At 39.4% G+C, this 15,295-nt stretch overlaps 1 protein-coding gene across 3 annotated transcripts in view; it reads left to right on the top strand.

Moving 5' to 3' along the window:
- Window positions 1-15,295, top strand: part of LOC128841837 (uncharacterized oxidoreductase ZK1290.5-like) — an 84,358-nt gene that overhangs the window by 18,753 nt on the left and 50,310 nt on the right. For all 3 annotated transcript variants that reach the window (XM_054037303.1, XM_054037304.1, XM_054037305.1), the window contains exon 2: window positions 7,603-7,851. In XM_054037303.1, coding sequence (XP_053893278.1) covers window positions 7,603-7,851 — 249 coding nt within the window. The remainder of the gene's footprint in view (window positions 1-7,602; window positions 7,852-15,295) is intronic.

Genomic DNA, 15,295 nt, shown 5'->3' with positions numbered 1-15,295 from the left:
CTTATATCGTAACATCTGTTTGGGCTGTGCACTTTTTTTCTTTTAACTGATTTACTTCTGCAGAGTTGGCCAAAGCATTGTCCATATAACACAATCTGACCAGTGTCTTCCCTCATTTATAATATAGAGTTTGTGGCATATAGAGACTGTACACTAAAGCTGGTTTGGAAATGGGGTGGGGGGGAATACATGAAAACGATCAAAAATTTGTTTCCATTTTTTTATTGAAATTTCCCTACAGTTCTACTACAGTCCTATCATTTCCCTGGGTTGCACTTCTGTATTAAAGATGAGAGGAGCTGCAGTTCTCCATTGTACGTATGTTAGCTGCTGCTCTTGGATTTCTGGCAAGTTGTCAATGTATTCCTCACTTGAGCAAAATCTAGATTTATTTGGAACATATATTGAGTCCTAAAATGAGATTAATATAAAAATATTGTGTGAAAATTATATAGAGTGACAATTTCATAACAAAATGAAACTTTCTGAGTCCAGCTGATACATATGAAATCTCTGTGCTGTTCCAAAGCAGATAAGACACAATGAATTACTTATGATGGGATGCTAAATACAGCTTTCATAGTAAGTGACCCTGTTATTGAAACATAAACCATCATATAGCAATAAGAGTGTTTGTGGCTAGTACTGCAGTAGGTGTAGAAAGTTAACATGAGGCTGTCTGGCTCTGTGATAGCATCTTTAGTTACACTTTTTAAACTTTTTTACACTGTGTTAAAAGTAATGCAAAAACAGACATATCACTGTTTAATTTTAATGCAGTTTGATGTAATAAGAATGCTCTGGTTGAGTAATTAATCAGATACCAGATCAGATAACTTCTGATAAATTAGCATGCTCATGGACTCTACATATGCTTTTCTTTCCCATGGTCAGAGTCATGTAAAGACTTACACATGTACGTAGACCCATTGACTTCAAGGACATAAAGTTAGTAATAGTAAAACAAGAGTACCACAGTGGAAAATCAGACCCTATTATTTTAGATATTACAAGGTTATAAATTAATATGAAACTGGATCATTTTTCATATTAGCACACACAGCTTTAGGATCTAGTTCTCCAAGGAAAAAAAGTAGTGCCTGGTACTCCTTTACATTACTATTGACCCAAAGCATCTCTAGCAAAATATCTACAACTTCCAGTGAAGGAGGAGAGAGAAGGGTAAGGGAGCTGCTTGGTAGACCTGCTGAGATTTGGACAGCAAACTCTAGGTGGGGGAAGGGGATGGAGGTTACTTAATTTTTTGCTCTTTAGCATGTTATCCCTCTCATAATTGCTCTTCAGCCTTTACCAACTACATTATAAAAACAGTTCCTCTGGCCACCTGAACTTTGGTGTAGTTGGATTCTTGTGTGGCACTGTTCCTGGAGTGCCAGAGCAAGGGCTCAACTGAACAGACTTTAATGATTGAATTGCTAATATCAAATTGCATGAAAACCCATGCATGTGGTTTCTTTAATTGAGGAAAACTTGTCTGGTGTTGTCTCTTAATCAAATGTAATTAATTCATATATTGGGTTGATCAGAGGACTCTAAAGAAAAAATGCATTGACAGCAAAGAGCTTTTTGGGTGAAGAAGAGGTAGAATGATTGTCTAGTCTTGCAGATTATTATTTTAAACTTGTGAAAAACAAAGGGCCACATTTTTTCTTGAAATACATACATGCTACTCTGTGGGAATTAGTTATATATCTGAAACAAAAGTTAGCACCAAATGCTCCAAAAATAAATTACTTTTAAGAATCATAGAACCGTAGGGTTAGAAGGGACCCAAGGGTCATCTAGTCTAATCCCCTGCCAAGATGCAGGATTTGTTGTGTCTAAACCATTCAGCCTCCTTTTGAAAACCTCCAGCGAAGAAGCTTCCACAACCTCCCGAGGCGTCTGTTCCATTGTCCTACTGTTTTTACAGTTAGGAAGTTTTTCCTGAGATTTAATCTAAAACTGCTATGCTGTAGTTTGAACCCATTGCCTCTTGTCCTGCCCTCTGTGGCAAGAGAGAACAACTTTCCTCCATCTTTTTTATGGCAGCCTTTCAAGTATGTGAAGACTGCTATCATATCCCCCCCTTAATCTCCTCTTCTCCAAAGTAAAGTTCCTTCAGCCTTTGCTCATATAGCTTGCATTCCATCCCTTTGATCATCTTTGTCACTTGCCTCTGGATCCTTTCCAGTTTCTCCACATCCTTTCTATACATTGGTGACCAAAACTGGACACAGTACTCCAGCTGAGGCCTCACCAGCGCCGAGTAGAGCGGTACTATCACCTCCTGTGACTTGCATGCTGTGCCTCTGCTAATGCAACCTAAAATTGTATTTGCATTTTTTGCAACAGCGTTGCATTGCTGGCTCATGTTGAGGTTGTGATCCACCACAACTCCCAGATCCTTCTCAGTAGTGCTGCTGCCAAGCCACTTTCCCCCCACTCTATATTTGTGCGTTTGTTTTTTCTTCCCTAAGTGTAGTATCTTACCTTTGAATTTCATTTAATTGTTTAGCCCAGTTCTCAAATTTATCAAGATCCCTCTGAATTTTAGCTCTATCCTCCAAAGTATTGGTAACCCCCACTAGCTTTGTGTCATGTTCAAACTTGATCAGTGTGCTCTCTATTCCTACATCCAGGTACTAAATAAAGATGTTAAACAACAACAGACCCAGATAGTACATTCAAATAATGGTAAAAGTCTGACTTAACGATAAACATTTAAAAAAAAAACAACCAACCAAACATAAAGAAAAAATAAATAAGTTCAGAGTTAAGGTTATACCTCTATCCTTAACTCGTCTTTGTGCCCTTCTGAATTACAGCACATGTGGTACTGCAACAGTATGAACAATGTGAGAAGCCTGCAATTCCTAGAATCCGTAGTCTGAGTAGCATTATTAGTTCTTTAATTCCTGGTTTTCATGATTTCAGTTGTTCATAGTATTTACTACTCTCTCTAATTGCTGAGGGACTTTTTACATTTTCTGTAGCTATACGATATGGCTAATTTTAATTTACAGATACTGTATTCAGAGAATTCCTCCCTGTTGTCTGTTAATTTCCTCTGAACATATTACACACTCGATCATTAGAAGAGAAACAGTAACAAACTGAAATCTCCACAATTCCCCATCATAAAAGGGTTAAAAAAGTAAAAGTTTATGCGTCCTAAATATTCTTACTTGAATGCATTATGCATGAAAAGGGTCTGAGCCCATGTACAAGACCTCTGAATGAACTTCATTCATTCCGTACTTGGAAATGTCTATTCAACCACAAACAGACACAATAGTTACAACCTAATTTATTTGGTGTCAAGAGTAGCTTATTAAAAGTGAAAAGATCATTATGTAAAAGTGTAGTAACTTTTCTGTGGTAGTTATATAATTCTACATTCCTTTAACATCTCATGGTGTAATTATATAAGGATATTCTTTTTAAATGGTTAAAGTGTGGTAATATATATTCATTTAAAATGTCTAAACAGTTAATATGAAGCTTTTGCAACATCTAGTATATGAACATAATTTGTTTTAGCTTTGTGAATTTTAATGTGAAACAAATATACGCATACTCATTTCTGGATCTTCTGTGAACAAACTCTCATATTATTCATATTTACTGCCAGTGTTTAACACCCGCCCCGTGTTTTTTTCACTTTTAAAATATTAAACTTTATTTCATATTTGAAGAAGTAAAAGATTTGCTGTGCAACAGTACAGTATTATCCATTCATTAGGCCTGATTCTGATTTTACTTGCACTGTTTAAAATCAGGAGTCCCTCCACTGAAGTCAGTGATGTTACATCAACTTAAAGTTAGTACACCTATCAGGTTAAATCTGTTTTGTTTAAAATTGGCATGGTGTAATGGGAGAGATTAGGCAGCTACAGTATCATGACCTTCATTCTGAGATAGTGATTGGACATATTGTTACAAGAATTTTAGGAGAATCTAGCTTGCTTTATTCATGCAACATAGGAATTCCCTAAACTCTTCTCACTCCAACACCGATTGTTTAAAACAGTGATTCCCAACGTATTTACCATTGTGGGCCACATATGCTGTTCTCTGTGTGTTATGTGGGCCACATCCATGCAATATATATACTAACTGTATGACCCTGAGGATGTTGCATGGGCCACATCTGTGTGCTGATTGAGCTGCAAGCAGCCCATGGGCCATGGATTGACAACCACTGGGGTTTAGAAAGTTCCAAGAGGCAGAGTCTCATGGACCAGGGTGGGCAGTGACTCCCACTTTTCCCCCTATCCAGGAATAGTGGATACTAGGGTGAGGGTAGAAAAAACACTATTATTTTATATATTTCCCGTAATTCTCCCTTGTGATAACCCTAGTGACTATACACCAGGGGTGGGTAAACTTTTTGGCCTGAGGGCCACATCTGGGTATGGAAATTGTATGGCGAGCCATGAATGCTCAGAAAATTGGAGTTGGGGTGCAGGAGGGGGTGAGGGCTCTGGTTGGGGATGGGACCAAAAATGAGGCATTCAGGTTGTGGGAGGGGGCTCGGGGCAGGAAGGGTGGAGTGCGGGGGGGGGTGAGGGCTCCGGCTGGGGGTGCGGGCTCTGGGGTGAGGCTGGGGACGAGGGGTTTGGGATGCAGGAGGGTGCTCCAGGCTGGGATCAAGGGGTTTGGAGGGCAGGATGGGGATCAGGGCTGGGCAGGGGGTAGGGGCAGGGGAGAGGCTCAGGGGTTCAGGCTCCAGGCGGCGCTTACCTCAAGCAGCACCCAGAAGCAGCGGCATGTCCCTTCTCCAGCTCCTATGTGGAGGCACAGCCAGGCGGCTCTGCACACTGCTCATCGGCAGGCACTGCCCCTGCAGCTCCCATTGGAGCACCGGAGGGGGGCCATACTGCTGCTTCTGGGAGATGCGTGGAGCGGCCCCTGACCCTGCTACCCAGCTGGAGCGCCGAAGGGGGGCAAGCCCCAACCCTGCTCCCCAGCAGGAGCTTGAGGGCTGGCTTAAAATGGCTGGCAGGCCGTAGTTTGCCCACCCCTGATATATACAGTATACTTATCTGGTAAAGGTGTGGATCTTTGTGTTCAGTGTAAAATGAAACAGGTTTGGAGGGTGGAGAAAACCAGCAGGGGATACGTCACTTGAATAATATTCTTCTGCAACCTGGAGTCCTTTATCCCTTTTAGGTTCAACAATGACTTGGTTATCATGTAGGGCCTGATACTGCAATTTGTATTGTGCAGGCAGACTGCTGTGCCCATGGAGAGCCCCAATGAGGAGCCTTAATGCGGATGCAGCAATCTGCCTGCCCACTGTCAGTTACAGGACTAGGGCCTTTGATAGCAGTCATAGTCTTAGAAACTCATTTTTATGACAAGTTTCAGAGTAACAGCCGTGTTAGTCTGTATCCGCAAAAAGAAGAACAGGAGTACTTGTGGCACCTTAGAGACTAATAAATTTGTTAGTCTCTAAGGTGCCACAAGTACTCCTGTTCTTCATTTTTATGAGTTCCCCAAACAGAGATTGTGGAAAATATTGCTGTTGGGAAAAGACTGTGAAGGGGTGGGTGGCTCTTAGCAGGAAAAACAACTAATAGGAAGATAGAAGATAAAACAGCTCCTTCTTCACACTCACAAACACTCTTTATCTAATAGACCTTCTGCTAATGGCTTTTCCTGTTAAGTATTCTCATCCTTCCATCCCCTTGACATGTAAAATACATTTATTTAGTACATCCAATGAATGCCTAGGCAGTGCAGATTACACTGTCTTATCATTTAAACCCCATTTATGTCCATTTTCTATCCCAGGGGCTCTCAACCTTTTTGTTGCTGAGGCCCCACTCAGCATGCTGTAAAAACGCCAGGGCCTGGAAGGGGAATGGGGGCTGGGGGAGTGCAGGGAACAGGCTCCGGGTGGACCCTAAGGCATAGGAGTAGTTTTACTTCTATTTGGTGCGGCGGGGAACGCTGGCAGGACTTGAGCCAGCTCCACACAGCACAGTCCAGGGAGGAAACACCACCTCCACCCCCTGACTCCCTCAAGAGGCCACCCAGCTTGTCTGGGCTGTGGGGGAATGCAACCAAAATATATAACTCCAAGGGGTATTCAGTTCAAAAAGTTTGAAAACTGTTCAGGGTGCAGGGAGGGGGTAGATAGGGATGTGTGCAGGCGGGGGGTAGGTAGGGGTGTGTGCAGGCAGGGGGGTAGCTCAGCATGCAGGCAGGGGGTAGATAGGGGCTCTATATGGGTGAGGGGGGGCTCCCAGTGCAGCTCCCAGCTTCATAGACTCATAGACTTTAAGGTCAGAAGGGACCATTATGATCATCTGGTCTGACCCCCTGCATGCTGCAGGCCATAAAACCGTCCCTACCCCTTCCCTGGACTCTGCTGTTGAAGTCCCCAATCCTGTTTTTAGTGACTTCAATCAGCGGAGACCCTCCTGCTAGAGATCCCTGCCCATGCTGCGGAGGAAGGCGAAAAACCTCCAGAGGCTCAGCCAATCTGCCCTGGAGGAAAATTCCTTCCCGACCCCAAATGTGGCGATCAGTAAGACCCCGAGCATATAGGCAAGCTTCAGTGGGGGTGGGGGGGTCGGTAGTGCTGGGGCTCCCAGCTTCGGCCCCCTGCTGCTCCTGGCTTGGGCTGGGGGAGGTTTGCTGATTTCAGCCCCATGTCGCTCCTGGTTCTAGGGGCTGGGGGGGGGGGAGAGGCACTGGCTTCAGCCCCATGCCACTCCTGGCTGGGGCAGGGGGGCCGCCAGCTTCAGCCCCATGCTGCTCCTGGCTTCAGCACTGGGGCTCAGAGCACTGGGTTTCAGCTGCGGAGCTCCACGGCCCCCCTGAAAGGCCTCGCGGACCCCCAGGGGGCCACAGACTACCAATTGAGAACCACTGTGCTATCCCATCTGTAACTTACACTACTGTTTCGGTTCAATGAATTTGGCTGGGAAATTTATATGGGAATTACACTGTTTACATAATATGGCCCTTTATGTAGTATTGTAGTGTAATATTGACCTGGGACTCCATGGAATTTGATGGAGTAAAGACCTCAGGATTTGTCTCTTACACAGCAAATTGCTGAATCTAACTCATTCTTTTTAAGAAGTGACATACTGATACTTTCATTTTTTACTTTAATATTTAATTAATATTTTCACCATATAAATATATATATTACACCCAACATGGAGAATGAATGTGGTTTATATTTATTTGCCATACTGTATATAACTTGTCTCTGTCCTTCTCTAAAGATACTGGTTTCAGAAGTAACTAATTATAGTAGTGTGTGCTCATAGGTCATGAAATCCTATAGGCCTGATTCTGAGCTCACTTTTTTACAGTTGTATACTGCTGAAATGCCAATGATTTTAGTGTAGTTGCTCCTGATTTACACCAATGTAGATGAGATCAGAATTAGACCCTGTGTTCTCCTAGGGTCTGTATTTTTTTAGTATAGGCTCTCGTTCAATTCTCATTTCTTTTGTATAATTATTTGGGGACTCACTGTGTTAATTGTCACAACAGCAAAAATTGCAAGCTGAAAAATCTGGCAAAATTCTGTTATCACTAAGTAATAACAATTCACGCCTATTAACTTTTGCTTAGGTACATCCCATCAAGGTGGATATTCCCATGATGCTGTGGTGTATGCACTACAAAAATGTGGCATTCGTCATATTGATACAGCAAAAAGATACGGCTGTGAATCACTCCTTCAGAAAGCTATCAAAGAAAGTGATGTGAAGCGAGAGGACCTCTGGATAACTACCAAACTCTGGCATAGCGACTATGGCTATGAAAACACAAAACAAGCCTGCCTGGAATCATGCAAAAGACTTGGTGTTCAGTACCTCGGTATGACATTTTTATGTTGTTAATTTATTGTGCCTCCCATGTGAGTGTTGGGGAAGATAAATAAATTCTAGGATGGACTTCATAACAGAGATAGACCACGGGTGCCAAATTCTTCCCCTAGTTTATATGTCTGCAAACCTCTTGTCCCAACTGATCTTCATGAGGGTTGCATGTATGTAACTGAGGGCACAGGATATGGCCCTAGAACTGTAGCTGTTGCAAGATCTTTTTTTAATTGACTAGAATGAATTTTGTAAAATTGCATTTAATAGTTAAATCGAGTTGGGGATCAGCTATACAACAGTTCAGATGTTTTGGTTAAGGAAACAAAGATTACTGTATAAACTTTAAAATAAGTTCACCCTTAAAGTCCTGGTTGCTTGCATGGTATATTATAATTTCTGAAATGTCCAATCTGAAAATATGGGTTCACCTTTGAAAATGTCACCCTTTAAACTTTCTCTAAAATTATGAATATGTTTTAACAAGTTTTGACTAGCTTGCTTGTTATCTGATGCCATAGACTTTGGGTACAATTTTCAAAAGAGCTCAAGTGATGTAGACATCTAAGTCCCATTGAAAATCAGTGAGATTTAGGCACTTTTAAAAATTCTATCCTAGTGATGTACCTACTGTATAGTATATCATAATTAGGGAAACTGACATGGCTGCCACCAGAGCTCATGTCATAGAACATAGAATATTATTTTAGGTAAGAAGAAGCTGTAGTGGTGACACTAGTTAGTTGCCAATTATCTTTTGATAGCAATAGGAGGATGTCATAGAACTAAAAATGGGGAGTATTTTAAAAGCTTTTTTTGGGGAGTGGGGGGCACTTTCTCTTTCCTAGCTGAAAGGAGGAAAAGAAAGGGGAGAGGAAATGAAAAATAACAATCTAAGATTATCTTATTGTAGAAGCTTAGACCAAAATGTCAGTGTTGACTGCCAAAGAAAATAAATGTAATGGTCAAACTTATCAGCGGTGGCACTGAAAACCTTCCCTTTGCTCCTCTTCCGCTTCCTGCACCACCACCATCACCAATAAATAAACTGTAAGGCAGAAACAAACAGCTTTTGTAAAAAAAAAAATAATAATACACACAAAGGTTTTGTGGAATATTTACTGAGTGCTGGGCTTAGGGTTTTGCTCCTGAGTGTGTTGTAAGGTGAACAAAAAGAGAATCCAAATAATTTATCAGAGCTACCATAGTGTATGCAATAAAAGATTGTGACATATGTCTGTGCACACATGGTGTGTTCTAGTTCTGTTAATTGTACAAATGAATCCATCAGTGGTTTCCTACAGACTAATGTGAAATGTTCTAAAGCGACTTCCATACTTCGATGCAGTACAGATACTGATCACTGGAAGGATGCTCTCATAAATAAAAATAAGGAACTGCAGTCCATGACTTTGTCCTTGCTAACTAAATTAAGAAGGAACATATTTTCTTCATCACTGCTCTCCCTTTAGTTCATCCGCTCCTCATGTTTTGTATTTCCTCTCTTGTTATTCTGCTTGCTGTGGCACTGGTGCTGAATGCTGATGAGAGAAAACTTGATCCAACTCCAGAAAATCATTTTTGGATAATTTATTTGAATACTGCAAACTTTTGTATCCTTTTTGGGTACTAAATTGATAAGACTGAGAACTCATACAAATAATCAGCAGATACATTATTTTTTGGTTTGTTGATCCAGGAATAGTTGCATTGAAAAACTTATTTTCAGGTGGCAGAAGTATTTTAGTTGCTGTTACCATCTAGTCCCCGGAATGGCATGAGAGAAGGAGAGCGAGTGAGATAGCTTGTGTTTGTTAGGTATGTTCAAATCTTCTAATTTGGGAACCTCATGGCTGAATCTCCTCTTGTTAACATCACGTTTATACTGGTGTAATTTCATTGACATCTTGTGAGATATTAATTTGCATTTGTGTAAATGAGGTAAGGATCAGGCCTTTTATTTTTAGGATTGTGACATTTAGCTACAGCCTTCCTTTGAGGGCAGGAGAAAGCCACACCTCCCTTGTGCTGCACATGCAACTGTCTCCCAGAGTCCCCCACTGTCCACAGGAGCACACAAACTGCTGCACTACTTTAAGGGGTGAAGCATACTCCCTTTGCATGGTGAGCCATCTCTGCTGACAACTGACTAGCCATAGCTCCAGCCATAGTTCTACCTTTTCCTGCCACCTTTGGGGTGCAGTGTACCCCCAGGAGAATAACCGGAAAGAACAGAAACTGCAGTTCGGCCCATCCCTTAAGTGTGTTTTGTACCCACCTAAAAGCCAGGCAGAATCTAGCTGATATAAGTTCTCTCTTTTCAATTTGCTGTGATTACATAGTCATAACTCAGGCTGGTCATTTGTCACTCTATTGTGGTTGTTAACAGATTCCACAGTTTTTTGCAGTTTAAATTTAAAAAATCATAGCTACTCCTGCAGAGACATTTTAACTTTAATTTTAAAAGGGGCCTGACTTTTAGAGGAGTTGAACATTCACAAATCCTATTAGAGTCAATAGGAATTGAAAATCAGGCCATATGATTATAGTCCTTATGGTTGTGAAGATAGCCTTCTAAACACTAACCTAGTAAAAATGGATGCTGCACTATCTCTATCTGTCTTACCAGCAAATAATGCTTCTGCATTTAATAAAATGCATTTAGAAATTATGATAATTCTATAACACCATGTAATGTGGGAATGTGTAACATTCCTTAGGAAAACAAGACCTGTTAACTTTTTTATGAGAATTGTATCAATAATCTAAGTGTATTATGTTTTTTTCTTATTAGAATGGTTTATTATACCTTTAATAAAATTTTAAATTAAAGCACTTAACACGTTTGACAAAATGTATGACATGACTTTTGAGGGTGGAGAGACTCAACTAAAATTATGAGCTACTGTTTTTTTGTCATGGCAAATCTGTGATTATTTCACATTTATTAGCTGGAATAAATTTGGATTGAATTCCGATTATTACAATTTACTTCTGTTTCTAGGGTGCTTTGATGGACTTTGAGGCAAAAAGTACTATCAGGAGCATCTTTTGCCATAAAATTACAAGTGTTTTGACAGTGCAAAAGTATGAAATCTTCTGAGAATACACCCCCCCCCCCCAAACTTGAAACTTCTTACAAATCTTATGAATGTAACCACAATGCAGAGACCTACATAAAGGGATCGGGTTAAAGGCTGGTATACCTAAAATTAGATATACCAGCTCTATTTTCATTCATGAGCATGCACCTTATTTTATGTCGGCCTTCCACAGACCAGTCTTCTTCATTCTTATGAACAGGCAGGGTATGAAAATATATGATGAGAAAAGTTGTGGTGATGATAAGGCAATGTGTGTCCAAGCTTATTTAGGAAAGCAAATTGTTTTTTTTATGAGCATCTCTGATACAATTGCTGAAACCAGCAATTCTTCTGTGAGAGAAGGGTATATGGACTAAGGAGCAGGGTAAAACACTAAATGAAATTTTCTTGATTGTATTATAATATATTAACAAGAATTCTTTTCTTCTAATAGTTTCTATAAAAGATACATGGATGATGCAATGAGATGGAAGATACTCAAACAGTGCCTTTGTTTTTACAATTTATATTTTTATATTATAGAGCAAATCTGACTATTTAGTATGACTGAAAATTGAAAAGACACTAAAGCCCCAGAAACTTCTTTAACCACATAGAACCCCTGATTCCATGCAAAGCCCCATTGACTTCAGTGAGGCTTGGTGAGAACTGATGGGTCTGCCCATGCAGAACAAATTATAGGATCACAGTCTAAAATAGTAGTAACTGATAAGAAGTTATATGAAATAGTCTAAAGAATTCTCATATTGTTGCTAATATAAACCAGTCAGTGCTTTAAGACAAAGTGCTCCAAGCAAAATTTTGTTACAGAGCCTTTCCAATGAGCACTTTTGAACAAATGGTATTAGGAGAGCAGTGTTCATGTTTTTTTTTTTTTTTTTTTTAATTAGTGGATTATATATCCATGAGAAACTGGAAATGTGTATTATTTATGGGCAGTGGTTAAAACAAATATTCCATTACTTGCATTTTCTAAATGTGGTCCTTGCTCTTTCCATTTAAGATTAGTGTCTGGCATCCATGATAAACCAGTATGGAATAGCAGCAAATCTTATAGGTTTGGCAATACAAGAATACATTCCTTTGGATTTGGACACAGCCCCCCAAATAATTTCTTTCTGAGTATGCTTTGTGGGTTACTGAATTCATAAACTATTTTGTTTTCCTCATGTCTGTGTTGAACCTCAGATTCTTGTTAGCTGTATGCCTTTTATTGGGTTGAGAATTTGAGTGGAATCACAAACTTTAGTTCCACTAACAAGCATGCTACTGACTTTTAACTGTGTAAAACTAGACTTGCATTTTGAATGAAGATGAGCTTTTCTGGGCTTTGTTGTCTCTGGACATGACTACAACTAAGAAAATAATGACCCACCAAGTGACTTAAGTATCACAATCTAAAAATACTTCATACACTGATTTTTATTAGGGTTACCTACAGTGCAATATTTTGATATTCCAGCCTCAGGGCCATATTTACTACTGCATTATTCCAGTTTGATTGCCTTTAAAGGGTGCTTGAAACAAATTTCATAGCCAAAGCATCTTGTGTTTTAAAAGTAGTTAAATGGTTGTTAATTACTTTGATTTCTTCCTTGATGCAAAAAGTAATTTCTTTTATATACAGCTAGGAATCATAGCAACTATTACTTAATTCTGCATTTAAGTGACATACATTAATACATTAATTTGGATTTTCTAAGCAAGCACTTTTGAAAATGAATTAGCTAGTGATTCCATTTGCACTAGTGGCCGGGAAGCAGAATTCAGTCTTCAACACTGTTGCTTTATTCAGGAATGATGTTGTCTCCTGCTTTTTTAACAGACTGTGTTTTAACATTGCTATTTAAACTATTACCTAACTTACAGCTAACTAGTAAAATGGCCACTCACAATTTACAAATCATTTTGGTCATGGGAGCTCTTCTCAAAACGTGCCAGTCCAGTGGACCAAGAGTATTTTGTTGTATTATTTAATACTGATTTCCTAACAGAAATTTGTTAAATCAATAATTTTTGTGTTCATGTAACCTCAAAAGATAAAAACATTTGGGCAAATCAATGTGTGTATATTATGTGTATATACACTTGGTAGTGTGTGTGTATATATATATACACTACCAAGTGTATATACACATAATATATATACATATATAGATAGATACACACACATACACACACACACGCAAACACATATACATACTAGGGCTGTCAATTAATCACAGCGAATTCACGTGATTAATTTAAAAAATTAACCATGATTAATCGCTCTATTAAACAATAGAATACCAACTGAAATTTATTAAATACTTTTGGATGTTTTTCTACATTTTCAGATATATTGATTTCTATTACAACACAGACTACAAAGTGTACAGTGCTCAATTTATATAATATTTGATTATAAATATTTGCACTGTAAAAATGATAAAAGAAGTAGTATTTTTCAATTCACCTCATACAGGTACTGTAGTGCAATCTCTTTATCATGAAAGTGTAACTTACAAATGTAGATTTTTTTGTTACATAACTGCAATCGAAAACAAAACAATGTAAAACTTTAGAGCCTAAAGTCCACTCAGTCCTACTTCTTATTCAGCCAATCGCTGAGACAAACAAGTTTGTTTACATTTACAGGAGATAATGCTGCCTGCTTCTTATTTACAATGTCACCTGAAAGTGAGAACAGGCGTTTGCAGGGCACTTTTGTAGCCAGTATTGCAAGGAGGTTACATGCCAGATATGCTAAACATTTCTATGTCCCTTCATGCTTCGGCCACCATTCCAGAGGACATGCTTCCATGCTGATGACGCTTGTTTAAAAAAAAAAATACGTTAATTAAATTTGTGAGTGAACTCCTTGTCTCCTGTTCTGTTTTACCTGCATTCTGCCATATATTTCATGTGTTAGCAGTCTCGAATGATGATTCAGCATCTGTTGGTTTAAGAACACTTTCACAGCAGATTTGCAAAACGCAAAGAAGGTACCAATGTGAGATTTCAAAAGACAGCTACAGCACTCCACCCAAGGTTTAAGAATCTGAAGTGCCTTCCAAAATCTGAGAGGGACAAGGTGTGGAGCATGCTTTCAGAAGTCTAAAAAGAGCAACACTCCGATGCAGAAACTACAGAACCCAAACCACCAAAAAAGAAAATCAACCTTCTGCTGGTGGCATCTGACTCAGATGATGAAAATGAGCATGCGTCCGTCCACTCTGCTTTGGATCATTATCAAGCAGAACTCAGCATCAGCTTGGATGCATGTCCTCTGGAATGGTGGTTGAAGCATGAAGGGACATATGAATCTTTAGTGCATCTGGCAACATAAATATCTTGCGATGCTGGCTACAACAGTGCCATGCAAATGCCTGTTCTCACTTTCAGGTGACATTGTAAACAAGAAGTGGGCAGCATTATCTCCTGCAAATTGTAACCAAACTTGTTTGTCTAAGTGATTGGCTGAAGTAGGACTGAGTGGACTTGTAGGCTTTAAAGTTTTACATTGTTTTATTTTTGAGTGCAGTTAGTTTTTTGTACATAATTCTACATTTGTAAGTTCAACTTTCATGATAAAGAGACTGTACTACAGTACTTGTATTAGGTGAATTGAAAAATACTATTTCTTTTGTTTTTTACAGTGCAAATATTTGTAATCAAACATAAATATAAAGTGAGCATTCACAATGATTATGCCATAAATCATAATCAGATCTCCATTTCAATGACTATTAAAGAAATATAATCACTGAATAAACTGTAAAAGATTAAACTGGAGTAGCAGCACCACCACTCTTTGAAAGGGTACAGTATGCACTTCCTTCCCTCTCCAGCTCAGTTCTGTTCTCTGGTATAGCGAGTGCAATCCACACACCTTTGACATATCAAGCTTTGTCAAAGGCACCAGTCTGGAAGGGTTCTTGCATTTGCTGGTGATATTCATCCCAGAGCACAGGGTACCAGTTAATCTCCTGTGGCCACATCCAGGCCCTATTGAAGTCAATGGAATTTTTGCCATTGACTTCCTTAGGATCAGAATTGCCCCTTAAATAGAGCATAAGATTTTGTATGAGTGCTCTGCTTTGGGATGAACTTTGCCCTAGGGGAGAAAGGGCTTCAAGGGCTGGTTCCTGTACAAGGAGAGAAGTAGGGTGCAGAAGACTACTCATATGCTTCACCACCCTTTGTACACCATCATGTAAGTAGCCACAATCTGCCTTTCAAAGTATATTTCAAACATTGCAGTATGGTATAGCCTTTTATAGACTTTTTTCTCAATGTCTGAGTACCTTTTGATGTTTTGATTTTTAAAATTAGCTTGCTGTGATTGCATTTACTTAA

Source organism: Malaclemys terrapin, chromosome 8 (genome assembly GCF_027887155.1).
Source record: "Malaclemys terrapin pileata isolate rMalTer1 chromosome 8, rMalTer1.hap1, whole genome shotgun sequence".
NCBI classification, from domain to species: Eukaryota; Metazoa; Chordata; order Testudines; family Emydidae; genus Malaclemys; species Malaclemys terrapin.
The sequence above is the reverse complement of the archived record's forward strand: the minus strand, read 5'-3'. Positions and strand labels throughout refer to the sequence as shown.